General features: G+C 36.1%; 1 protein-coding gene across 1 annotated transcript; it reads left to right on the plus strand.

The window, feature by feature from the left end:
• Nucleotides 1–876: 876 nt before the first annotated feature.
• LOC145116902 (palmitoyl-acyl carrier protein thioesterase, chloroplastic-like) lies at nucleotides 877–21,755 on the plus strand. Its single transcript, XM_079053206.1, has 6 exons — nucleotides 877–1,501; nucleotides 1,621–1,754; nucleotides 1,835–1,948; nucleotides 2,041–2,218; nucleotides 21,104–21,172; nucleotides 21,266–21,755. Exons 1-6 carry the CDS (start codon nucleotides 1,085–1,087, stop codon nucleotides 21,554–21,556), a joined length of 1,203 nt encoding a protein of 400 aa, XP_078909332.1. The 5' UTR covers nucleotides 877–1,084; the 3' UTR covers nucleotides 21,557–21,755.
• The last annotated feature ends 5,416 nt before the right edge of the window (nucleotides 21,756–27,171 follow it).

A 27,171-nucleotide genomic window follows, 5' to 3' on the forward strand; every position in this document is an offset into this window, starting at 1 on the left:
TGTCGATTAAGTGTCCAAGTCTCGATGCCTTTTCTTTTTCTTTTTGCTTTTGTCGATTAAGTGTCCAGTCCAAACTCCCATTCTCCCGATTGGATCAAAAGATCCAATTATCCAAACGCCATTGGGCTATTTTAGTTATTTTTTTTTTGGGCTAAAATTAATAGGACTTTGGACTACTAATTAATAAGTTTAAGTTGTAAATATATTTTTGCGCTTGGTTGATCCTATAGAGTGACAATTTTTGCAAGATTTTTTACGTAGTTGCCGAGTTTTTTTTACGCAGTGGCATAATAGGTAAAAAAAAAAAAGTCGAAAAAATTTACACTGCATACACGGAAACTGGATATTGCTCGTGCCACACCGACACCTAGGCAAAACCGTACTGAGAACTTACATATATTTGAAACACGCCTTCATCGACTTTATAATATATTTATTTAAATAAAACGAGTTAAGAACTTAAATATATTTGAAACATATCTTGATCGACTTTCAATACTTCTCTTTTAACCAAATTCTTTGTTTTACACATTTGCCACATCAAAAATATAATATAATCCAAATAAAATTATTCAAAAATATATCGAAATAAAAAAGGACCGTGTGGAGATTTTGAGCCACATAACTCGATGAATGTTGATTTTGTCTCTTTTTGACCAAGATCCATACCTGGCCACCTTTCGATACCATAATCACACTCTAAACCACAAACACTTTTAAACTTAGAAAAACTAATCGTAAATCTAAACAGCAATAGACTTGATTTAGTACCCGCCAAAAAGTCCTACTTTTGCGTCTAACCCGATCACCATTTTTCTCCCCCACTCATAATGGTTGTTCGCCTACAAAACACAAACACACTTCCATTAATTAAAATATTCTTAATCTTCCCAAATCGACAATTTCATTATTCCCATTCATGTTCCTTAATTTCAAAACTAAGTAGTTGTATCAACCATCATAATTACTCCAACGTTGTTCTTCCCAAATTGGTAAGCCAAGAACCATCAACTCCAACCCAACAAAACCCTAACTTTTTTTTTTCATATCTCTCTACATTAGTTAAGTGGAATTACTCGTAGTCATGACATCAATGGCATCATCAAACAACGTTAATCTTGTACAATGTAGTTATTCTCAAAAGAGTCATCATATTCATACCCCCAAAAAAAACCTTTCTAGAGTCGGTTTCTTGGCTTCTGATATGCAAATCCGAATTAGGATCTTGAGACAGTCGGTTAAGGTGAAGGCGAGCGTTGGGAGTTTTGATAAGGGGGTTGAAACAGTGAATGGGAAGAAGGTTAATGGGGTGCGTTTAGGTGATCAAAGAGAAAAAATTAGTAGTAAAGATTGTAGCTTTGAGGAGCCCGATGATCGTGGGGTTCTTCTAGGTAGGTTTGTGGAGAATCGGTTTGTTTATCGACAAACTTTTGCTATTAGATCTTATGAAATCGGACCCGATAAGACTGCCACCATGGAAACTTTGATGAATCTTTTACAAGTAGGTTAAATTTACTTCTTTCTTTTCTTCTAGAAGTTCTTGCCAAATCTTTATTAATGCCAAATCTCATATATGATTCATTGATTTTAAGTGCCAAACATGGTTGTGATAATACACAGGAAACGGCTCTTAATCATGTAACGAGCGCAGGTTTGGCTGGAAACGGATTCGGAGCCACCCATGAAATGAGTCTTCGGAAATTGATTTGGGTCGTGACACGGATCCATGTTCAAGTCGAAAAATATAGCTCATGGTAAAGAGTTGACCAAATTCTTGATTCTCTCGAACTTTGACCTAATTTTCCAATATCTTATTAACCGAAAAAGCCGACAGGGGAGACGTAGTTGAGATCGATACATGGGTGAATGCAGCTGGGAAAAATGGAATGAGAAGAGATTGGATTATACGTGATTATGTTACCCAGAAAATTATAACTCGGGCTACAAGGTAAATTTTTGTAAATAATTTATTATTATTGTTTTTCTTATTTAGTAATTAGTTTTGAAGTAAATATCATCGGATTGTATGCATGCATATAGTACATGGGTGATTATGAATAGAGAAACGAGAAGGTTATCAAAGATCCCAGACGAAGTTCGAAACGAAGTGACACCATTTTATCTCAACAGAGACGCAATCGCGACCGAAAAGATCGATCATGAAAAGATCGAGAAACTAACGGATGAAACTGCTGCGAGAATTCGGCATGGTTTAGCGGTAAGTCAAACAAATATTTATGTTTCTTAGACACTATTACTGATCTTTCATTTATCTCGCATTGCGTTTTTGCACTTATATCATAAGAATTACTTTAAACTTTTTATTTTAATTAATAACTTAATTATATTTAATTAATAGTTATTCAATAATATACTAATTAACATCAATATAATCATTACCAGAAACAACGTTTTTAGAAACGGAATCTGCTACAGAATAAATCCTTAGCTAAATATTATCGTTTAGCGACAAATTTACAAGTGATTAACGGATTTTTCCGTAAGTCATGTTTCTGGTAGTGAAAGTAGTAATTTATGTTCGTACATTTTTATGGGAAAATGACTATCGGTAACGAGCTATTGATTTTGTTTATATTTGGTATTTTTTTTTTCTTTTGTACACTATATACAATCAAATTTGTTGCAACTGTTCACATTTCCCTTTATGACCGGCTGATGCATCGTCTAAGCTTAGTCGTACCATAATCAAAAATGATGTTTTTTTTTTGTATTTTGCATGTATGTATATTTATAGTTTTCATGTTTTTTTTTTCTTAATTCATAGTTGTTGGGTTAATTGGTTTAGTCAAATGAGTTAATAGTTCTAAGGGTATTTTAGAAAACATTCCTTTTATGTAGTTTTCTGTGTTTGAGTAGGACTCTTTTAGATTTGGTATAAGCAAGGGTATTACGTTGCTTTGTTTTATTAATTAGAATCAAGTTTTTTCAGCAATAAAGTTCTTGTTCAACAAGTAATTCCGAGTCTTACCATTTTTCTTTAATTCGTTGTTTTCTCTCATGTTGTTTCATCCTTCTTGTTCTGATTTCATCCTTGGGCACCATGTTACATTAGCTTGACTCCTTACACTTGGTATCAGAGTGAGGTTAAGACGATGCCGGTTTGAGAGTCAACTTTTGAATGGGATGAACCTTCGGGTGCGGGGTTGCCATAGCAGCGGAAGCAGGGTGTTCGGTAATGATTTTTTTTCAACGGGGAGCAACAAAACTGAAGGTTTGGCCACACAAGAAGGTTCGGGACAGCAGTGGTTGTTTCGAGACTATTTTATAGTAGAAGACAAAGATGGTAAAGTATTTTCGGGTCAACCGTTGTCATGGAGAGACGGGGAGCACAGTTCGATATGATGGGTGTGACCGGTGATGAGCATAGGCGGTCCGTGGCTGTTAGTTACGATCAAAGAATGATTTGTTTCGAAACATTTTCAGCAGGGGGTGTTGTTGTCGGGATTTTGCAGTTCTTGATCGGCTTGTTAGTGATAAGGGGATACCGGCGTAGGTGCGTGAAAAGTAGGCCAGAAGGATCCGCCAAAGCAAGTAGTTTTGGATTCAATTCATTTGGCAAGATTGAAAGAAAACGGTGAAGCGGGTGGCTTTGTTTTATTGGTCAGTGGAGATGCCAATTTGAACAAAGGTGATCGAAACAAATGAAGAGATTGGAGAAACTACACAGTGTGAACATTATGGCATTGGAGTTCAAATCGGGTGCCTTTGGATCTGGCTAAGGAAGAGGTCATTGATCCGAGAAAACTCGAGATGGTAATGAACATGTCCAACAGGATGCCATGGTAAATGTCACATGTGTTGTCAACAATCAAAATAATTGAGTGAAGACTTTGGATATGACCGAGGTGGAGTTCGGGAAACGTCGATAATCGAGATGGTTCAAAAAGAAGGTGATTAAATACTGTTGTAAACGGGCAATACGACCAAACCGATTAAGGGGTGATTGTTGGGTTAATCAGTTTAATTAAATGAGTTCAAAAACAATTTTAGTTATAAGGGTATTTTTGAAAACATTCCTTTTATGCAGTTTTTTGTGTTTGAGTAGGACTCTTTTAGATTTGGTATAAGTAGGGGTATTATGATGCTTTGTTTTATTAATTAGAATCAATTTTTTTCCAGCAATAAAGTTCTTGTTCACCAAGTAATTCCGAGTCTTACCATTTTTCTTTAATTCGCTATTTTCTCTCCTGTTGCTTCATTTTTCCTGTTATGATTCCATCTATAATATCCCAAAAATCAAAGAAAAATTTTCATTTATAAAACCAAGCCCAAAACCATAATTGTTTACAAAACACTGTTTTCCAAAAGATATAATTACAAATCAGAGTATCCCAAAAATCGAATTCCATAAAATCCGAAGGATGTGCATGATCAAGTCGTCGTCTTATCCCGGTCATCTGAGGAACCTAAAACCATAACAAACAATTGTAAACACGAAGCTTAGTGAGTTCCCCTCAAAATACCACCATAGAAACATATAACAACATGTATACTGGGTCCACAACTAACAGACTGGATTACCCCCGGGCTCACATCATGAGTCTGGCTTGCCTTGTGGCCCACAGCTCATGTCCGGCTTGCTCCCGAGCCCACAACATAAGTCTGGCTTGCCTTACTAGCCCACAACTTACGTATGGCTTGCTGTCGAGCCCACAACATAAGTCTAGCTTGCCTTACTAGCCCGCAGCTTATGTTTGGCTTGCTCCCAGGTTTGTTGGCTTCCGCACATAACAGGATTGCCTCAACCCAACCATACATGTCGACATATACGTAACATATAACATGTATCTAGCAAACAGATAATCATATAACCAGTCAGACAAACATGTAGATCTACAGATCACTACCGCATAGTAACATCCTTTACACTAGCAAACAAATCTACCAGATCACTACAACATAGCAACATCCTCTATATCATGGACACAACCTAGTGGGTCAGCATTGGTGCCTTCGACCCCCGACCCACAAGTACAATGAGGAAAACTCACCTCTCAGTCTGAAAAGATTGTTGAACAGGACACAACTCTGAATATCATCTCTACTGGTCACGTATTTATCAAAACATGACCAATTTAACTAATAATCAAAATACTCAAAATACCTCTAGGTCAAACTTAGTAAAAAACATGTCAAAGTCAAAAAAGTCCATTGTGTCAACTCAGCTGAGTATGCCCAGTGTACTCAGCTGGTATGCATGGCGTACTAGCATATTGACCAGAAAAGTGGGAAGTTGACCTGGTACACCCAGCGTACGCACTTGTCACCTTTTCTTCTATTAAGAGCTTAATCATTAAGCTCTTTTGTCCAAATTTCAGATCTAGTCCTCAAATGTTGTCCTTTACCATAAAGTTTCCAACATTATGGTATTATATGGATATTAAGTGCTCAATACCAAAAACCCAACCTTCTTAACTCATTAAGACAACATAGATCATGGCTAAACAAGATCTAATCAATACTTCATCAAGTTCATAGCTTTTTACCTCCAAATGATGCCAAATGATGATGTGATTATGGATCCAAAGTGTTCCACTCTTCCAAGATGATCTTCTCTTCTTTATACCTCCTTCAAGATTACCAAAACACACTCTAATGGCTCAAAATGCTCTCAAATGGATTAGGGTTTGCAACGGGGTCGAAATGGGGATGGAGGCTGATGAAAGAAAGAAGACTTGGGAGTTAAGGATGTTTAAATAAGGTCCAAACCCTAAAAATTAGGGTTTGACCCCTGACCACGTACGCCCAACATACCAGATGTACATGCAGCATACTCAAGAAAACCCATGTACGCCCAGCGTACTCACACAACCCTCAAAATTACAAAAATGCCACTAAAGACCAAATTGAAAACAATTCTCATAGCAAGGGTTAAAAGTGTAATTACTTGGAAATCAAGATGTTACAATTCTCCCCCTCTTAAATCAAATTCCGTCCTCGAAGTCCATAGCCGAAAATAACTCAAGGTAGTGTTCTCGTATCTCCGCTTCGTGCCATTCTGACAATCCTCCACAAAACTCGATCTGAACTAAAAGTCGGCTCATTCAGGCGACTGCCTTTCCATACTATATTTAACCCAATCTTAGCGAAACTTAAGTACCCCTACCAATAATGAATCCTTAACCCACTAACTTTTACCACTGAAGAAAACCATCACAATTTTGCCCAAAATCCGGAAATCCAATACCTTGACTGACTCTCAAGCAGGCAAAACTATCTCGGAACACAGTCAAAACGATTTCACTTTACAATCTGAACCATATGAAATCCTTCAGACCCTGAATTACCTTACTGATATCACTGGGAAACAGAACCCCTGACCATTCACTGTTGATCAACCCTCCATTCAAAAACAAGGCGACTCCCAACACGAGTCTCAGCTAGATCACAGATGTAGAGAAACACGTACAGCGCCAGCATATTCCACAACTTCCTAGCTATAAGACCTAACTTCTAGCGAGAACTATAGAGTCGTGACTCTCAAAACTATAACCACTTAAACAACTCCATCAATACGCTTCCTGGGACCCGGAACCCATCAGTTCTAAACTTTAAAACCCATATTTGTGGATTGATATTCATCCATTCGTTGAACCTACCCCTTGTCTTTGACTAAGAACACCACCAAATAGGCGGAACGAAGTACTCAAAATACACCGATCGCGAACTTCAACCAATTCCAAATCCAGAGGTTGTACCAAAAACCTTAAATACACGCTTGACTCCCTGACACGTCATTACCAACCCAGTGCTCCTACGAGAAAAGATGATCAATCCAAGAATTTTCATGTTGTATCCAAACCCTTATCAGCTCAGGTTTACCCCCACCTGGCAAATCACTCAAGATATTCACAATGAACTTCCTGACTTGAGGTTCTATAACCGATACCCATCATTGGTAACCAAAATCTTAATAAACAGCCTGCAAAAAACGGGATTTATATTATGCAAACACTCCGCAAGAGACTTTGATGCACGAATGATACTCGCAACAACCCTTAACTCCCCCACATATTCCAAACCAGTTGGTCACTGAGCCTCCCAACTCCCACTATGCACTAACACCCAAACATGCCAAGAAAGCAAATGATTCAAGACCTAAGAGCTTCAAACAATGGACTACCGGGTCCCACCCATACGAATCATACGGCCACTGGTTCACGATGCATCGTGAAGCTTTTAAACCAGTAAAGGATAAGCTTACGGTACTAAGTCGCTTTTGTTGTCGTCCCATCACTGGCATGAAGATTCACAACCAACGCCACAAAGGGGCCTAAAATACCCATCCATCAATCCAACGGCTTGCAGGAACCCAATCAACATCCCTCTTGATGCTAACCGAACACAAATATGGTTCAATCCAGATACCAAACTGCCGAAGTGACTTGTTAAAACCTAATTATGCGTAGATCCAAATCCAAACCTGAAAAACTACAATGCTTCCCCAACATCCGAACTTCCGATAACCAAGGACTCTTGCCAAACTCGATCCTGCTATGAACAATTCCACAATCAATGATTGAGGGTACCCATACCCAGGAACCAAAATATACCATGTACAAACCTTGAAGATAGGTCGACGTATCCATTGAACTCCAACTGATATAACTAAAAACTTCCGAAGAAACTCTGCTTCTGACAATGAACAACAAGACCAATGATCGAGAGTGCATTGACAACTAATCCATTGATCCGACGCACTACTGGACAAAGCCCATGAGGGACTAACCATACAAACTCTGAAACCGATTGACTGATCAACAACTGCCCAATCTAAACTATAGATATCAATCTATACAACAAGCTGACAACTACCTCAACAATCGATCTAACACACTATTGGACAAAGCCCATGAGGGACTAACCATACCAACTATAAAACCGATTGACTGAACAACAACTGCCCAATCTAAACTATAGATATCAATCTATACAACAAGCTGACAACTCCCTCAACAATTGATACTCAACTTGAGTGGCCCACACGCCTCTTGACTTATTCCTTGACGTTCACGAAAGGAACCACTGGCTACAATGAGCTCTCCTCTAACAGTTTCATGTCACAAAGATGACTCTTTCATTCCTAAACATATACCTCTTATGGCAACTTGCTCTGCACCCCCGTCTTGACCATTCCTGGACTAAAGTCTCGCATACCCGAACCGTAGATCCCTATGAACCATTCTCCTGAAACCAAAAACTCGAACAGATCGATGATCCTCCAAGCAGAATACCCAGTTCTCCCCCAATTAGGGTTCGAACTACCACAAACTGACATTGCAAATGGAACAAATACTCAAACTGGCTAACCCGGATAAATAGTACCCTTGGCCCATTGGAATGTATAACATAACGCAAGTTGATCTTCTAAACAAGGATCAAGAAAACTCAAAGAGATTCTGAATGTCATATAGATATCTCGGAAACTCCCCAATCATGATTGTCTCTAACATCTAGAGTCTCATGAAGATGCGCAAGCAATAATTGACAATCCATTCATGACACCAATTTCCTATTTAGAAACAAATAGACTACTATACCCTTCGCCTACAAATCCCCAACCGTCAATTCATCGCGAGAATCATTCATAAACACAAAAGGCATCATTCCCACAGTCATGATACATCAGAGACAACAAAATGTGTTGCTCCCAATTCACTTCCCTGATCGCGTGGAACCATCGGCTAGAACCTGACCTGCCAATACCCAAGGAAGACAGACCCTTAATCTCATATCAAGGAAAACATACCACATGAACCCTCTAGTGCATTTCCGCACTAGAAATCGCATTTATGCTCTCTCTCCTCCGAATACAGAAAAATGGAAGAGTATAACCCCATTCATGGATAGTAACATCCCAATCCATCTGCCAATCATTCAGCCTCCGGCTGCAAATCCTCGAGCCGATCATCATGTGACATCCCCATTTTCACGGCCAGAAAAGACCGATTTTGTTTATGCTTTATAAAAATCAGAGTACCGCTTTTAATAAAAATGTTGCGGAATTTGTTCCCAGAAAAACATGATAAATACGTTATCAAATCATTTCCGAAGAAATGTATTTCATTCATTTTCAAAACATTTGGGATGTCATCGTCAATACAGAAACATAAGCATAAACAAAACTTACATTCATTTACACTAGTGATCTACATCTCTTTTAAATCTCTCAGTTTAAAGTAGCTTCATATCGACACCTGTGATACAAATAAGCTTGAGTGGGTCAGGTTGGGAAACCTGGTGAGTACATAGGGTTTTCAACCCACAATAATATAATTATTATGTTTAAACAATCAAACAATCAACCCAATTACCCATCCCCATTTTCTTCATTTAATATTCCCTAAAGAATTATCTTAAGGGTCAACTCCTATGTCGTATTTACCTCTCATCTTTTTACATCACATTTCCTTATATGCTCGTTCCTAAGGCATGAATACGTAGTTACAACGTCGCCTGAACTCGTAATTCATAGTAAGGGTTAGAGTATCATCACATGAATATACAGTCACAACATCACCTGGACTCGTAATTCATCACATACAGGTTATAAGTCTGCTGGTGTTTCCACGGGTTGTCTAGAATAGTCCGTGGTCGCCATCTATACTCTAGTAGATGACTACATCTCCAAATTGCCGGACAAGGTGATAGTATCTTTCATCCTACATCACCGATTCATCATCACCTATCCATCACCTAATTATCATCACCTATCTCTCATCATTTTATTTCATCACACACCAACTATTTCATCTACCCATGTTTTATCCCAACATATTTGTAGATATAAAATAAATATATATTTAAATCATTTAAAACATGTATAAAATCATTCATCCATCATAGACAGCAAGTATTCAGATAATATGCACACATAGCACGTAATTTATATAAAGTACTTCATATCTATGTGTAAGATGAAAGGGACCATGCACTCACTTGAAAAGGTGGTGATTCCGAACTCAGACAGCGCTTCGCTTCTAAAAAAACAATTTCCTTCGACGAAACCTAGTATTATTACCACTAGAGTTTAGTCTATTATTCGTCGAGACTAATTAATAGTCTAGCTATTATTACTATTATATAAGCGTTAAAAAAATACTTATATAACCCATAATAATAGCCCAAGTACTTATTATAAGTTCCTAATAACGCTGCTATAATTAAATAAACGATATATTAAAAATAGCGTAGGCGTAGCTCACTTGCAGCGGGTTTTATAGAAAACCGGGCTTTGCTTGGAGCAGCGTTCCCGAGCCGAAAATCTCTTCTTCTCGGAGCCGTCGAGCACTCCGGGGCTTCCGCCTCGTGCTAGGGAGGTTCCCTAGGCTTTTCGGGGGGTTTCGGGGCTAGAGAGAGGTTCTAGAGAGAGAGTAAAGAGAAGAAAGAATGGGAAAAGTGTGAAGAAAATGAGGGTGGGAGTGGTTCTATTTATAGGGTGAAAAATGGCTGAACTTGGTGCCACATGTCACCATCTAGTGGCAAGACTTGGGGAGAAAACAATGGCCAAGATTGTGCCACATCACCCATTTTCGCACAACACACTTCCGACTTCTAAAATCCATAACTTTCACATACGACCTCCGTTTTTGACGTTATTTATATCCACGCGTAGGTAAAAATAAGATCCACAACTTTCATTTTGACTCCGTCGGCTAATTCTCGACCAATCTTAAATTTAACAGGACGAGGAGATTATATTGTTAAATGTCCGCGTAAAATTCATAACTTCTACATACGGACTTTGTTTTCGTCTGTCTTTTTACCGTTGAGTTCCTATTAATGAGATCTTCAATTCTCATTTATGTCGCGTAAGCCAAAAACCGCTCGAACTAAAATTCGAGTTTCGGGTCGTACACTGCTATGTCAAATCTTAGAAAATTCATAACTTCCTTATACGAAGTCAGATTTGGGCGTTCTTTTTTTGTATGTTCTCGGTTTAATGTATACTACAACTTTTATTTAGATCACTAAGGCTAAAAAGTCCTTTATCAAAAATTCACTATTTACGTCTCCCGGTGTCGTGCCGGTTTTGCCGTAAAACTTCGACGGACCATAACTTCTTCATTATAACTCGGATTTCGGCGTTCTTTATATGTACGGAATCCTTGAGACATATTCTATAACTTGGTTAAGATTATTTATTCTAAATAATCTTTTGTATTATCTCTAAATTGACTAGCCCAGATCTACGGGCGTTACAATTATCTCCTCCTTACGATGATTACGTCCCGGAATCATCAACGAAACAGGGCTCACATGATGACTCCATACGTTATCTCTTCATCCTAAGTCATAACTTTTATGTTTCTTCGAACGAGTATCTAACTCTTAGACTCCTTGACTACAGGCGGTGCTCGATCTTGCATCCGCTCTCTATCTTATGTTAGACTTCCAATCATGATCTTCATGTCACGATCTCGATCTTTATTGGAGACTCCTTATTTAACAAACTTGAGATAAGTTTCTTCCTTCGATTATCATAATAGACCGATAGGTCATGTTATAATGACCTCTCATCGTATGTTGCAATGCTTAAACTCAGGTCTTTTAGAGTCAAATTCCGGAACAGACTATACCTTCCTTCGTGTTCTTATGACATCTTAAAAGGCAGCATTTCTAGCTACAAGCAACTGTCGTGATACCTGTACTGATCGCTTTGATTATCTTTCATTTCAATCTGCTAGCTTAAGTCAGATGCTACATCGAACTTTGTTCTCTGAACCATGTAACATACTCGTCTTAGTCGGACTCAATTTGATATGACCACTAGGGTCGGAATAACAACAATATTCTTAGTCATTACCAAAACAATGGTAACGACATACTTGAATAAAATGGTATCAATTACTAGCTTCTTGGTAACCTTGTGACTTTCCCTGATCCAAGTGTGAGTCCTGTGCTTCCGGTAGTATATACATCTACTACCATTCACACCTACTCATACTCGTCCCAAGTATTGTCTCGCAGTCCCCAAGTCCTAAAATCACAAAACAATTTAACACATACGAGTGTGTCCAAATAATCATAAAAAAAATTTCCCTAGACTCTACTAAGACTTCTTCCATGCACATCTTCAATCATCAATTCTGCTTCAACTCGGTTGGTATTGGAAATTCAAGACCATGGGATAACTTTATGGATTATACCAAGAATTCTTTCTTTCTGCCAATCGAAAGTGTACTTCTCCCATACTAGACGTATTATTTATTAGACGCATTCTAAAGGCAAGATACCTCTCTTACGATATCTTCTGATAGGTATCATTCACTATCGTAAGCCTTATTATTTCCTCTATTTTATCAGTCTATCATGGTTCGCATCACTTCTGCCATTGTGATAGGTTCGGGTGCAGGCGCAACGACCGATGCATGACCCGTCACATTCTTCGGCTCAGGTTGTCATCTTCCTCGGATATTTCCTAGTCTGTCTTCACCATGACGTTTTGTACACCAAAGTAGGCATTCGGTGTACCGAGGCGAGAATTTAAGATATGAAAGTTTTATTTACGATAGACGTATAAATCTCCCTATTACTCCGAAAATTTACATGCCAGTTCCAATATCGTAATTAAACGTTTAGAAATCTGAACACATAAAATTTCCAGATCCGGTCTGCAATATACCATAGATCCGATCAAATAATAGAATTTAAGACATCTCTATAGCTATAACATAAAACATTTAGTACATAAAACATTTTAGGCATCTTTCCTAAAATAAACTAGTGCTCGTGTCTAGAATATAGCAGACACTCATCTCACAATCATCGCTTAGCACTCTAAGTTTAAGTCTAGAAATTTCCTATAAATTCCTAGTTCGCTTAAACTAATGCTCTGATACCAACTATGACATCCCCATTTTCACGGCCAGAAAAGACCGATTTTGTTTATGCTTTATAAAAATCAGAGTACCTCTTTGAATAAAAATGTTGCGGAATTTGTTCCCAGAAAAACATGATAAATACGTTATAAAATCATTTCCGAAGAAATGTATTTCTTTCATTTTCAAAACATTGGGATGTCATCGTCAATACAGAAACATAAGCATAAACAGAACTTACATTCATTTACACTAGTGATCTACATCTCTTTTAAATCTCTCAGTTTAAAGTAGCTTCATATCGACACCTGTGATACAAATAAGCTTGAGTGGGTCAGCTTGGGAAACCTGGTGAGTACATAGGGTTTTCAACCCACAATAATATAATTATTATGTTTAAACAATCAAACAATCAACCCAATTACCCATCCCCATTTTCTTCATTTAATATTCCCTAAAGAATTATCTTAAGGGTCATCTCCTATGTCGTATTTACCTCTCATCTTTTTACATCACATTTCCTTATATGCTCGTTCCTAAGGCATGAATACGTAGTTACAACGTCGCCTGAACTCGTAATTCATAGTAAGGGTTAGAGTATCATCACATGAATATACAGTCACAACATCACCTGGACTCGTAATTCATTACATACAGGTTATAAGTCTGCTGGTGTTTCCACGGGTTGTCTAGAATAGTCCGTGGTCGCCATCTATACTCTAGTAGATGACTACATCTCCAAATTGCCGGACAAGGTGATAGTATCTTTCATCCTACATCACCGATTCATCATCACCTATCCATCACCTAATTATCATCACCTATCTCTCATCATTTTATTTCATCACACACCAACTATTTCATCTACCCATGTTTTATCCCAACATATTTGTAGATATAAAATAAATATATATTTAAATCATTTAAAACATGTATAAAATCATTCATCCATCATAGACAGCAAGTATTCAGATAATATGCACACATAGCACGTAATTTATATAAAATACTTCATATCTATGTGTAAGATGAAAGGGACCATGCACTCACTTGAAAATGTGGTGATTCCGAACTCAGACAGCGCTTCGCTTCTAAAAAAATAATTTCCTTCGACGAAACCTAGTATTATTACCACTAGAGTTTAGTCTATTATTCGTCGAGACTAATTAATAGTCTAGCTATTATTGCTATTATATAAGCGTTAAAAAAATACTTATATAACCCATAATAATAGCCCAAGTACTTATCATAAGTTCCTAATAACGCTACTATAATTAAATAAACGATATATTAAAAATAGCGTAGGCGTAGCTCACTTACAGCGGGTTTTATAGAAAACCGGGCTTTGCTTGGAGCAGCGTTCCCAAGCCGAAAAGCTCTTCTTCTCGGAGCCGTCGAGCACTCTGGGGCTTCCGCCTCGTGCTAGGGAGGTTCCCTAGGCTTTTCGGGGGGTTTCGGGGCTAGAGAGAGGTTCTAGAGAGAGAGTAAAGAGAAGAAAGAATGAGAAAGGTGTGAAGAAAATGAGGGTGGGAGTGATTCTATTTATAGGGTGAAAAATGGCTGAACTTGGTGCCACATGTCACCATCTAGTGGCAAGACTTGGGGAGAAAGCAATGGCCAAGATTGTGCCACATCACCCATTTTCGCACATCACACTTCCAATTTCTAAAATCCGTAACTTTCACATACGACCTCCGTTTTTGACGTTATTTATATCGACGCGTAGGTAAAAATAAGATCTACAACTTTCATTTTGACTCCGTCGGCTAATTCTCGACCGATCTTAAATTTAACAGGACGAGGAGATTATACTGTTAAATGTCCGCGTAAAATTCATAACTTCTACATACGGACTTTGTTTTCGTCTATCTTTTTACCGTTGAGTTCCTATTAATGAGATCTTCAATTCTCATTTATGTCGCGTAGGCCAAAAACCGCTCGAACTAAAATTCGAGTTTCGGGCCGTGCACTGCTATGCCAAATCTTAGAAAATTCATAACTTCCTTATACGAAGTCAGATTTGGGCGTTCTTTTTTTGTATGTTCTCGGTTTAATGTATACTACAACTTTTATTTAGATCACTAAGGCTAAAAAGTCCTTTATCAAAAATTCACTATTTACGTCTCCTGGTGTCGTGCCGGTTTTGCCGTAAAACTTCGACGGACCATAACTTCTTCATTATAACTCGGATTTCGGCGTTCTTTATATGTACGGAACCCTTGAGACATATTCTACAACTTGGTTAAGATTATTTATTCTAAATAATCTTTTGTATTATCTCTAAATTGACTAGCCCAGATCTACGGGCGTTACACATCACAATTGTTTCCTTCTTGAGTCCCGCGACTCAATTGGTACTTCCGTGAGCAAGGCCCTCGAGAAATCAAAACCAACTAACTCAACTAGGTCTGCATCATTCAAACCCAAATTGACATGGCCACTAAGGCCCAAATAATCATCAGACCCATCCTCAGCCTGAACAACCATACTCGATTGACCAAATTAGAGGGAAACACATTGATATGAATCATGGTGTCAAACCATACGATCTAACCTCAATCAGCTCCTTAGAATCCCCGAAATTTTTCCTCGATTCGAGTATAGATCATGTACTTTCAGTAGCACAGGCCCAATACTACCTTCCACACTTATCCGTACTTTCCTCAAGGATCGTTTCGGGTCCTCTAAGTAACTACTCATGTCCACTACCGTCCGATCCAACCAAATATACCCGTTATCAAAACGAATACCCACCACTAGATAGTACATCAATTCCTCTAAGTCACTTCCTAGGCTCTCCTAGGATTCCAACCTCAACCTGCAATCAACTGTTGAAGAACCCCTACTAATATCAGCTAACTACGTCATAAATACAATCACATGCAACAAACCTTAAATAAACATTTGAATAAAAGACTCAACCCTACAACGGTTGGACTCAGACAAGAGTTGCGCAATAGGGCCAAGTAAATCACTCTAAAATTATTTAACCTTTACTGCATGTAACTTAACATATTCACTTAATAGTTAGCTTATATCAATATGAGTCCCACAAAGCACAAAGCAAACAACATTCAAGCAGTGAAACTGACTGGCACAATGACACCATAGAACATCAAACATATGTTACACGCAAATCCCGGACCACTATGCCTAAGCATCAAGGATACAAATACATCATGCATCTACTCTGTCATGAGTGGCTACACATTCCTCAACTGGCCCGCTACACCCATACTCACTCCTGAAACTTCCACCAACCCTGCAACCGTTTGTGCATGCAAATAATACATAACGCTGGATCCTATAGACAGTCGAATACTTGACACTACCCTAAGCCCTTAATCAGAAAAGAACATGAAATAAGTCTAAATCAAACTTTATCAGGCTATAAAATCTTAGTTATGTGTGACTATGACGCATACACTAAGCAACTACAGTAATGATGTCAATTTCATACAAGAAGTCCTACTAGGCTATCAAGCATCATACATCATGCAATTCTATCATGAAATTCCCGAAGATCCCTAGCCTAATACTAGGATTCAGTTCTGTCATAATCATCATAAGCAAATAGAAAAGTGGGTATATTGGGGTACACTTTCTTGCTCTGGATGATCGTACACATCTCATCCTTCTTTGGTTACCTTTGTAAATAACTTGGAAAACAGTTTTGAAAACAATTTGAATCAATTTTTGAAAACAATTTTCAAAACTTTTACAACTCCTTAGCTTGAGACTGGATTCACACGAATGCTCATCCAATTCACTCAAACCAGGGCTCTGATACCACTTGTAACATCCCAAAAATCAGAGAAAAACTTTCATTTTTAAAACCAAGCCCAAAACCATAATTGTTTACAAACACTATTTCTAGAAAACATAATTACAAATCAGAGTATACCAAAAATCGAATTTCATAAAATATGAAGGATGTGCACAATCAAGCCTTTCTCTTGCCCCAATCATATGAGGAACCTGAAACCATAACAAAGCACCGTAAGCACGAAGCTTAGTGAGTTCCCCCAAAATACCACTACATAAACATATAACAACATATATACTGGGTCCACAACTAACATACTGGATTACCCCCGAGCTCACAACATGAGTCTGGCTTCCCTTTCGACCCACAACTTATGTCTGGCTTGCTCCCGAGCCCACAACATAAGTCTGGCTTGCCTTACTGACCCACAACCTATGTCTGGCTTGCTCCCGAGGCCACAACATAGGACTGGCTTGCCTTACTGGCCCACAACTTACGTATGGCTTGCTCTTAGGTTTGTTGGCTTCCGTATAGAAGAGGATTGCCTCAACCCAACCATACCATGTCGACATATACATAACAAATAACATGTATCCAACAAACAGATAATCATATATAACCGGTTTGAAAAACAGGCAGATCTCCAGATCACTACCGTATAGCAACATCCTATATACTAGGACACAGATCTAACAGATCACTACAACATAGCAACATCCTCTATACCAGGATACACAACCTAGTAGGTCGGCATTGGTGTCTTCGACCCACGAGTACAGTGAGGAAAAAACACCTCTCTGTCTGAAAAAGATTGTTGAACAGTACACAATTCTGAATATCAGCTCTTCCGGTCACATATTCACCGGAACATGGCAAACTTAACTTATAATCAAAATACCCAAAATACCCCTAGGTCAAACTTGGTCAAAAACAGGTCAAAGTCAAAAAGTAAAAAATTCCACCGAGTCAACTCAATTGAGTACATCTAGCGTACTCAGCTGGTATGCATGGCATACTAGCATATTGACCAGAAAAGCGAGATGTTGACCTGCTATGCCCAGCGTACCATTTCGTACGCCCAACGTACGCACTTGTCACATTTTCTTCTATTAAGAGCTTAATCCTTAAGCTCTTTTGTTCAAATTCCAGATCTATTCCTCAAATATTGTCCTTTACCATAAAGATTCCAACTTTATGGTATTGCATGGCTATTAAGTGCTCAATACCAAAAACCCTAACTTCTTAATTCATTAAGACAACCTAGATCATGCATGGAAAGAAACTAATGACCAAGACTACATTTTTATGCTTCTAGACACACTAAAATGTCTGAAAGGACAACTTATATGGATTAGAGTAACCCATACTCATAATACCAAGCATAAGGGACCAAAAGAACACCATTTCATGGCTAAACAAGATCTAATCAATACTTCATCAAGTTCATAGCTTTTTACCTCCAAATGATGCCAAATGATGATCTGATTCTGGATCCAAAGTGTTCCACTCTTCCAAGATGATCTTCTCTTCTTTGTACCTCCTTCAAGATTACCAAAACACACTCTAATGGCTCAAAATGCTCTCAAATGGATTAGGGTTTGCAAGGGGGCAAAATGGGGCTGGAGGCTGATGAAAGAAAGAAGACTTGGGAGTTAAAGATTTTTAGATAGGGTTCAAACCCTAAAAATTAGGGTTTGACCCTTGACCACGTATGCGCAGCGTACTCAAGAAAACCCATATACGCCCAACGTACTCACGCAACCCCTAAAATTACAAAAATGCCACTGAAGATCATATTGCAAACAATTCTCATACCAAGGGCTAAAAGTGTAATTACTTGGAAATCGAGATGTTACATCATCCTTGGGCACCAAGGTTACATTAGTTTGACTCCTTACAATATTTAAGCACTAAAACGTTTGTCTAACACGTAAAACTTAAAAGAACGCATACATTTTTTAATTCTCGTTCTCCTTTATTTTATCATATGAAAATAAACGAAAGATTGTAACAAGTTACTATAGGGTGGGGGGTCATTTTTTTACTATTAGATTAAGTTATCAATGTATGTAGCGTTTTATTCGCCGTTATAATCGGTTATTTATTTATTCAATTCGGTTTAATCAGTCTTTTGACTTTTAAAATATTAGCCGAAACCGAACCAAATAAGGTTTGGATAAATCGGTTTTCAAGTTATTTTGTTTAGTTCGCGGTTAAATATGAATAATAAAAATCAACATTTCAAGTGTATTAAGAAACATTGATTTGTCCAAAAATAACTTAACAAACAGCGTCTAAGTCAGTCGCAGGTCAAAAAAAACGATGACAATGTGCATTGTGTGTATATGCATATTTGTGAATATTCAAATTTGCATATATGCACATTACAAAAAACATCATTTTTTATTATTATTATGGTGAGACTGGCTTAGACGATGCACTATGGATGGCGTTGTGATGTTAGTTTTGAAAATTTTGAACGAAAAAAAAAAGTAAAAAGAAATCAAGTTTTCACACAAATATTGGTTCTAAAAATTATTTTGATTTTGTTCACATGTAGTCCTTTTTTTTACATTATATTATCTAATTTATTGAAATTGTTCACATTTACCCTTCTAACCTGCAATAGCCGATTACAAGAATAAAATGCGAACAATTTCAACAAGTTTGACGGTATATGATATACACAAAAAAAGTATTAAATATGAACAAAATCAATAGTTCGTTGTTCACATTTTACTCTCTTGAGTGATTTTTCCTCATTTTTATTAAACTTATTTAACACTAAGTTAATTATTTATAATTTGTATCGATATATCTATATGATAACTAATTATTTATGTAAATAAATGAAGTAATTAAATTTGATAATAAAATCGGAAGATAATTGTCTAGTTAATAAGAAGTGGGATCAAAGAAGCTTTTGCAAAGCTTTTTAAGATTTTAGTCTGTAATAATCGAATAAATATGAAGTTAGAATAAGAAATCATTTTTGTTTGTCGTATATGTAAATACTTTTAATACCGATTTTTTCATTTTTTAGGGATGGCTTGTTTTTTTATTCATTGGAAAGTTATTTTAAAATTATAAATTATTTTTATTTATATAATCTTTAATAATATTAATATTTAAATAACAAATTTTTATTTTAGTTATTACTATTTTTATCTACCGAAAATAAGTAAAATATTTTTTAATTATAATAATAAATTAAAATTTTAATGGTATTTTTGTTATTTTGTAAATAAAATTTTCATGATATATAAATTTGTATAACTATTTAATATACATTTATATTATATATTTAAATGAAATAAATATGTTTATATGCAATTTGTTATATTTTTATTTAAATTTTAAAAATAAAAATAAAAATAAATATTCTTCTACATTTGTCAATTTAGTTTTACTTAATTTTCTATTTATATATAACAAAAAATATTTGACAGACTTATTCAATTATTTAAAGTCATCAAAATTCGAACATGATCGTAAAATAAAATCTTTTATTTTATTATTTTGTAGTCTATTAATTTATAATTTCATTCAGTTATACGAAACATACCACCTATTTATATTCTAATTTGCTAGAGATTTGAAAACACCTTTGTGGAGGATATATATATATATATATATATATATATATATATATATATATATATATATATATATATATATATATATATATATATAATCCAAGGGTTTGTTTGATTATGGAAAACTATTTTTATTTTTCTAGAAAACGTTTTCAAATAATAAAGTTAAGTTTTCATTTTCAGTTTTCAATGAAATTTTTAGAAAATGTGTTTGGTTATAACTTGTGGAATTTTCATTTTCAATTTTAGAAAACTTTGAAAAACTGTAAAAACTATTTTTCTAATTTACATACAATTTGAAAAAAAAAAAATTTCATTTTCTTGGAATAATTTTGAAAAATATTTCAACCAAATACGTTTTTAAAATTTTCATTTCCATTTGAAAATTTTCCCAATCAAAAGCATCCTAACCAACTAATAAACTACTCCTAATACCATATGTATCGTAGACGGGACTTAAAAACCCTCGACCTTAAAAAGAGAGGACAGTATCTGATACCGTTATACTAGAAACTCTTTGGTTAATATAATTTATATAACTATATAAAATATGTGCAAAGTAATTTATATTTTTGGATTAAAATATGTCAAAGTAATTATATAAAAAAATTTAGAGTTTTTTTTAGATTAAACCTCAATCTATTTATTTCTAGAAAAACCTATATATTTTATTATTTTCTTTGATTTAGATCTAATTAAAGTATAATTTAAAAAATAAAAAACTATAAAGAAAACTGTAAAATATAACAGCTTTTTTAGAAATAAAAAAAAGTTTAAGCTAACAAAAATAACCTAATATATAATTTTTTTTTAAATTGACAATATAATTAAGAATAAATGGTAAAACATAAAACATATATGTATAGGCCTCACATATATATTGGCTTATTTTTGTCCAGCCAAGTTGGAGTGACATGGATGCTAATCAACATGTAAATAATGTGAAGTACATTGGTTGGATTTTGGAGGTCTCTCTCTCTCTCTCCCTCCCTCCCTCCCTCCCTCTCTCTCTCTCTCTCTCTCTCTCTCTCTCTCTCTCTCATGTACAAGTGGATATGCAGAGTGTACCAATTAAAGTACTAGAGGAGTACTACATGGGAAGCATAACATTGGAATACAGAAGGGAATGTCGTCAATCCGATATGTTGGATTCTTTAACAAGCATGAAAACAAGGCTCCTAAAACAAGACCAAAAAGTTCCCATAAGTACAACTCTGAATGCATGCGGTCCAACTCCTAATGCACGTGGTACAACTTCAACACCAAATTTGGAATGCACACATTTGGTAAGAATGCAAGATGACAAAGTTGAAATAGTCCGAGCAAGAACAGTATGGATTTCAAAACATTAAAATCCACACACCAAAAATATATATATATATATATTTGTTTGTTATTTGTTTATTGAAATCGTAAATGCTGTTTGACCTATATGGTATAAATTACATTTGTATGGTCGTTTTAGTCAAATTCCCGATTGTATTTTGACCACTAATCTTGTTTTTAGGCAAAAGTTTTTCATCTTTATGGAATTAACATAATTAACTTTTAGTTTTATGTGATGTTCGGATTTTACTTTGAAATACCATAGCTAGGCAAAATACGACTTGACATTGAAATAAAGAAAATTGTATATAAAAGACACTAAACTTGTATAAAACTTGGATTTTGACATTATGTTTTTTTTTCTCAATTAATTCAGTAAGTTTACAATTTATCTAACCATTCAATCGATTTGCTTCAGGTGCTTCATGTTTATTACTTGTTAATTAGACAAAAAGTTGTTTTCGTTTCCACATATGATCCTAGTTGATAAACATTTAGGTTAAATTAAACCATTACATAGATATGCACCAACTTTCCTTTATTTATTCATCTTTTCTTCTTTCAAAGCATTATGATTTTGTATAATCGCTTCCCAAAGTATCTCAAGTAGGTAATCCTATACCGGTGTAAACAGGCCAGGTATGGTTGTTCATATTAACATTTCCTAAACGAAACATTCATTGCCTTTTTTACACTACTATGAGATGATGAATCACTAGAGCGACCTTTGGAAGTCATTGCACAAAATCGTGATAATCTAAGTATAACGTCCCAAATTCCAACCAAAATTTTGATTTAAAATTGTAATAATCATTCAAAATTCATTCCTTGAAAATGTATCATTACATTCATCTGTTTAAAATTCATAAAGTCAAATCAGAGTAAAATTATAAAACCCACGGAAGTCGAAATAACAATATGACACCGACGTGATATACCATTACGCCGCACCCTTCCTTTTCAATTCCAATCAACCTGAAAAATATTTAAGTTAACAACGTAAGCATAAAGGTTATTGAGTTTCCCAGTATACCACACATTCCACCATACATACAATACATACAAACAAAGGCTATCGACTCTAGTACTGATCCACCTGATCAACGACAACTAACTGTTTTGGTGTTGTCTAGTCATCAGCGTCGACTAAGAGCTCTGGTATTGTCTAGTCATCAACAACGAGTATTCTAGTCTCACAACTCTAATTTTGTTCCACCATCAACCCCCAAACATAATATATATCAACATGCAATCAAATAATAAACATGCAAAAGACAAAACTAGCATCCTTACATAATCAACATACCACAACACATCTACATCATATTATGCAAAGGATATATAATATAACACAGAGTATATTGAGATAATTCACCTGATTCTAGCAGCAAAAACTCGACAAAAGTCTCCACAACAAACGAATAACACAAACACCTAACACCAAAGTGAGACCAACCCCTCAATCAAATTCTTAAGTCCACCAAAGTTTGACCAAAAGTCAAATTGGTCAAAAAGATAATGATCAACCGGTCAAAGTCAACATCAATAGTCAACTGGTCAAAATGCACCGCGACCTAGCTTCTAGTCGCGTTGCGAACACTAGGTGACAAAACAGTTGCAAATTCAACTTAGTCCTCGTGTCGAGACCTATCCTTGGTCCCGCCGTGATTTACGGTGATATTTTTATTTCTTATTAAGCAATTAATCCTTAATACCTAAGCTTAAAACGTCTAGAATACTTCAGAATATGAACTTAATGGATAGCGTTTCCAACTTTATCTATTTGAATGTTGTAACATCCGGTTTCGAGAAGTTTCTTATTTCAGGATTGTATAAAATAAATGGATCAAAAAAGGCCTTGGGCTTCAATGGAATAGAGTGTAGAACCTATTGGATGTTGATAATATTTGTTATGTGATCTAAGCCTTGGTTTTGTGTTTTTGAGTCAAAGGGGAAAGTGGGAAAGTGACGTTTTGGGCTTTCTTTATGGATTATGGTTTGTAGTTCGGCATGTGTTAATACAAAATAAACTAGATAGAAGTGTTGGGCTTGTCAATACCTTTCCGTGGATATAAGGATTGCCGAAAACGGAGTTGAAATGAAGAAGTTATGATTGTTTGAAGTTGGAAAGGATTTGGGCGAAAACCGTCATCACAAAGTGGTGAGACGGGACCATAAGGTGGTGGTCACCATAGAGTGGTGAGTCTGACCACGAGGTAGTGGTCACCACGAAGTGGTGAGTTAGAACCACGAGGTGGTGATCTGTCAGGCCCAAGCCCATGATTTTAGGGTTTTCAACGTATTTAAGCTCAATGTTCCGCATTTTTAAGCATTTTATCAGCCTATACCACCTCGGAGAAACCATAGCCTCCACCTTCAAGATTTGAGCCCCTCCTCTCCCCTCTATCCTCTTTTGGATGCTTTTACGGTATTTTGATGAAGCACAAAGATTAAGGAAGTTCTTTTGGTTGCAAGGAATGATGCTTCAAGCTTGGATCCATCAAGGGCACAACATTTCTTGGACTATTGTAAGTATAAAGTTGTTGGATTAGATGTCTAAGCCCATAACTATTATTGGTATGTACTCGACCCGAGAGTAGCATGGTCCATTTGGGTTGCATATCATCAGACAATTTGTTAGGATGGACTTTTGAGAGAAGGTTATATATATATATACATATATATATATATATATATATATATATATATATATATATATATATGATCTATTAATATATTATAAGTTCTAATATATTAATATGAAATCGTATGTTTTAATTAGTATTGATCAAGAATTAATTTGGAAATAATTTAGTGATCAAAAGAGACTAATTAAATCTATGGGGACTAATTATGGTAATTAGTTATATTTATATGTGTTGGGCTTATGATCCATGTTGGACCGAGTTTATGTATGGATACATAAAGAGTCGGGCCACATGAACCATGGATCATAAAACCCATGGGTATGGATTTAGGTTATACCCATGACCCTTGGAATCCTACATATAAATAGGTGAGTACATAGCCAAAAACGTGACTTATGATCTTGGAGTTCATATAGATGGTTTTTGGTGTATGAAGATTCTCTCTAAAAAATGTCTACCTTTGTCCATGATGTGTTGTGACTTCATTTGAGGCTTCCACACTATTGGGGCTAAGCTCTTAAGGCCAAATACATCAAGACCTCAAGCTACATAAAAGGTATGTTACCCTAACTAGTATCTTATATGGTTTATGTCAAATGCATACTAGTTATAGGTTTAATGCCTTGGAAACCATTTGTATGTATAATTAGTGAAAACATAGATCCAAGGTATTTAGGGTTGCATGTGCACCACAGGATGTTGTAGTATGCAAATCCCATCAGTGGTAGCAGAGCCTAGGCTTGGTTTTCAATTATACTTGATGCAATTGCTGAAAAAATCGAAATTCTGGCTTTTTGGACTATAGACTCGCCGAGTCCACTGGGGGACTCGCCGAGTCCAAGAGTAAATTCATCCTACTCGTCGAGTAGGTTCATACACTCGACGAGTAGGAGGCCCAGAGTGCAGATTTTCGACTTTTAAGGCTGGAATTGGACTAGAATCATTACCCTAGGCTGTTTTTGAACTGATAAACCTGTTTTTGTTGTGGTAATGATCACTCTAATCCAAATCAAAAGATAATTATCAAAAGTTTCATGTTTTGTATTAGTTTAATGGTTAGGTTAATTACATGAAAATTGTTTGATTTGAATTGTCTTGTTCATATGAGTTTAATCTAGATCATAGTTTTCTTGACATGTTTGTTAGTTTATTAGATGATCTAAATGGCCTTTAATGGATTCCATAACTTGTACTAAAGTTATGGAAAACCAAAAGTTTTTGTGTTATATCTTCATTAAAAGCCATAGGTTACACACTTGAAGAGTTGCTTTTCATAAATTGTTTTTTGTCCTCCATAACTTGTCCTCAAGTTATAGATTTTCAAGAGTCTCTTCATTAAAGTTTTTAAAACCTATATTAAACTCATTTGTTATGAAATTGAAGAGTTTTTTTTGAATTTTTCAAAACCTGCCCTCAAGTTTTGGAATTTCTAAAGTTTCCCCCATGAATACTTTAATTCCAAGTTAAACCGTTAGAATTTTAAAAGTTAAAATTCAACTCTTACACTATTATAATATTAATAGTTAAGATTTATATATATATACAAGAACAAAGTCATTCTTACCGTTAGTAGGCCTCATTCACGAAGTCGGTCTTTAAGGGGGGTATAAGGTTACTGCCTATAAAATGGCAGCTTAATGGGTGTCCACTCTCACCCACCGCTTCCTTAACTGGTGGAGGGTCGTTACCCGAACGGGTAGGACAGGACATTAATTATCCCTTCATTAAAAGTATAATGATAAGTCTAAAGTAACTAAACTTTATTAATTCCCAATCTTAGTTACTTAGGAAAATGTGAATTTGGTGCTAACCCATGAAATTGCACTTTGCACCTTGTTAAGTCGTTAGTGGAGCGTGTGTGGTTAACCGGCACACTAATCTGGGACTGAGAATGTGTGGCAAAAGGTATCTTGATGTTAATCATAGATCAATGGAGCGTGTGTGGTTAAACGGCACATTGATTAGGTGGTTGTAACATTGGGTGTACCAAGCTAATTTGCATGGTTATTCACTCCTTGTTTGTGATCCTCGACATCCCAGTCACAAACTTGAAGGGCACAATCGAGATTTAAACATGCCATTGAATAGTTCAATGAATCTCAAAGGATCTAGGAGTTTCAGTTCACTTAAGACCTAAAATTCCTTTTCGTTTTTCATGGTGGAAATTGGTAAATCGTCATTTACCTACCTTCAAATATTTTGTAGCTTGGATTACGGCATCCCTCTTCCAAGTTATAAAATAATGTGTTGGGTCCTAGCCTTAATATTTCATATTGGGTGTTATATTAAGGACTTAAATCAACTAAACTTGAAATTTCTCCCTTAGAGATGTCTAGGTCAGACAACTATGGTCTTCCTTGTCCTATTAGATAAAGCTTTCCTAATGAAGATGATATCCCACATGGCGATCAAGGTGAGAGACTAATCCCTTTGTTGCGCATTAATGGGACTAGAAATCATACTTCACTTCCTCTACCTCCTCCAATTATTCTCCCTAACCCACAAGTTCAAGGTCACTCAAGCCCTATTGGCAAGCAAAGTCTGTGTGTGCTCACATCTTGGAGATGAAGTCATATATAGACAGGCCGGGAGAGTTGGGTGTCAAAGTCTTGAGGAAGTTGGTTGTTGACTAGGTTCTTCAATCACTTCCTGAGTCACATAGTGAGTTCTTTCAGGACTACTATGTGACAGACCATGACATGACCCTTAATGATCTTACCTATTTCCTTGATGCTGCTGAATCAGCAATGATTTGGAGCACTGGTAAAGCAAATTTGATTGGAAGATCTATTTCCCAAACTTCCATGGAAATTGACAATGGTAACATTAGAAGTCCAGAAAAGCTTTCTCTTCCCAATGGAAAGGGATCAACCATGGTGAAGTCATTTGACCCAATGGTAAAGAGAAAGGCTAAGTCTGATATAGTCTCGTGTACCATTCCCAAAGAGTCCATATGTTTCTTTTGCCAAGAGAAGGGGCATTGGTTGCGATGC

The sequence above is a fragment of the Lactuca virosa genome, chromosome 5, assembly GCF_052849685.1.
Source record: "Lactuca virosa cultivar CGN04683 chromosome 5, Lactuca_virosa_CGN04683_v6, whole genome shotgun sequence".
NCBI lineage: Eukaryota > Viridiplantae > Streptophyta > Magnoliopsida > Asterales > Asteraceae > Lactuca > Lactuca virosa.

Bases quoted from the DNA above. Each gene is read 5' to 3' on its own strand.
- LOC145116902 (XM_079053206.1), top strand. From the start codon at position 1,085: ATGACATCAATGGCATCATCAAACAACGTTAATCTTGTACAATGTAGT. The intron at 1,755-1,834 runs GTAAAGAGTTGA...AAAAGCCGACAG, and splicing joins GTCGAAAAATATAGCTCATG to GGGAGACGTAGTTGAGATCG. The intron at 2,219-21,103 runs GTAAGTCAAACA...ATTTTTGTCCAG, and splicing joins GAATTCGGCATGGTTTAGCG to CCAAGTTGGAGTGACATGGA.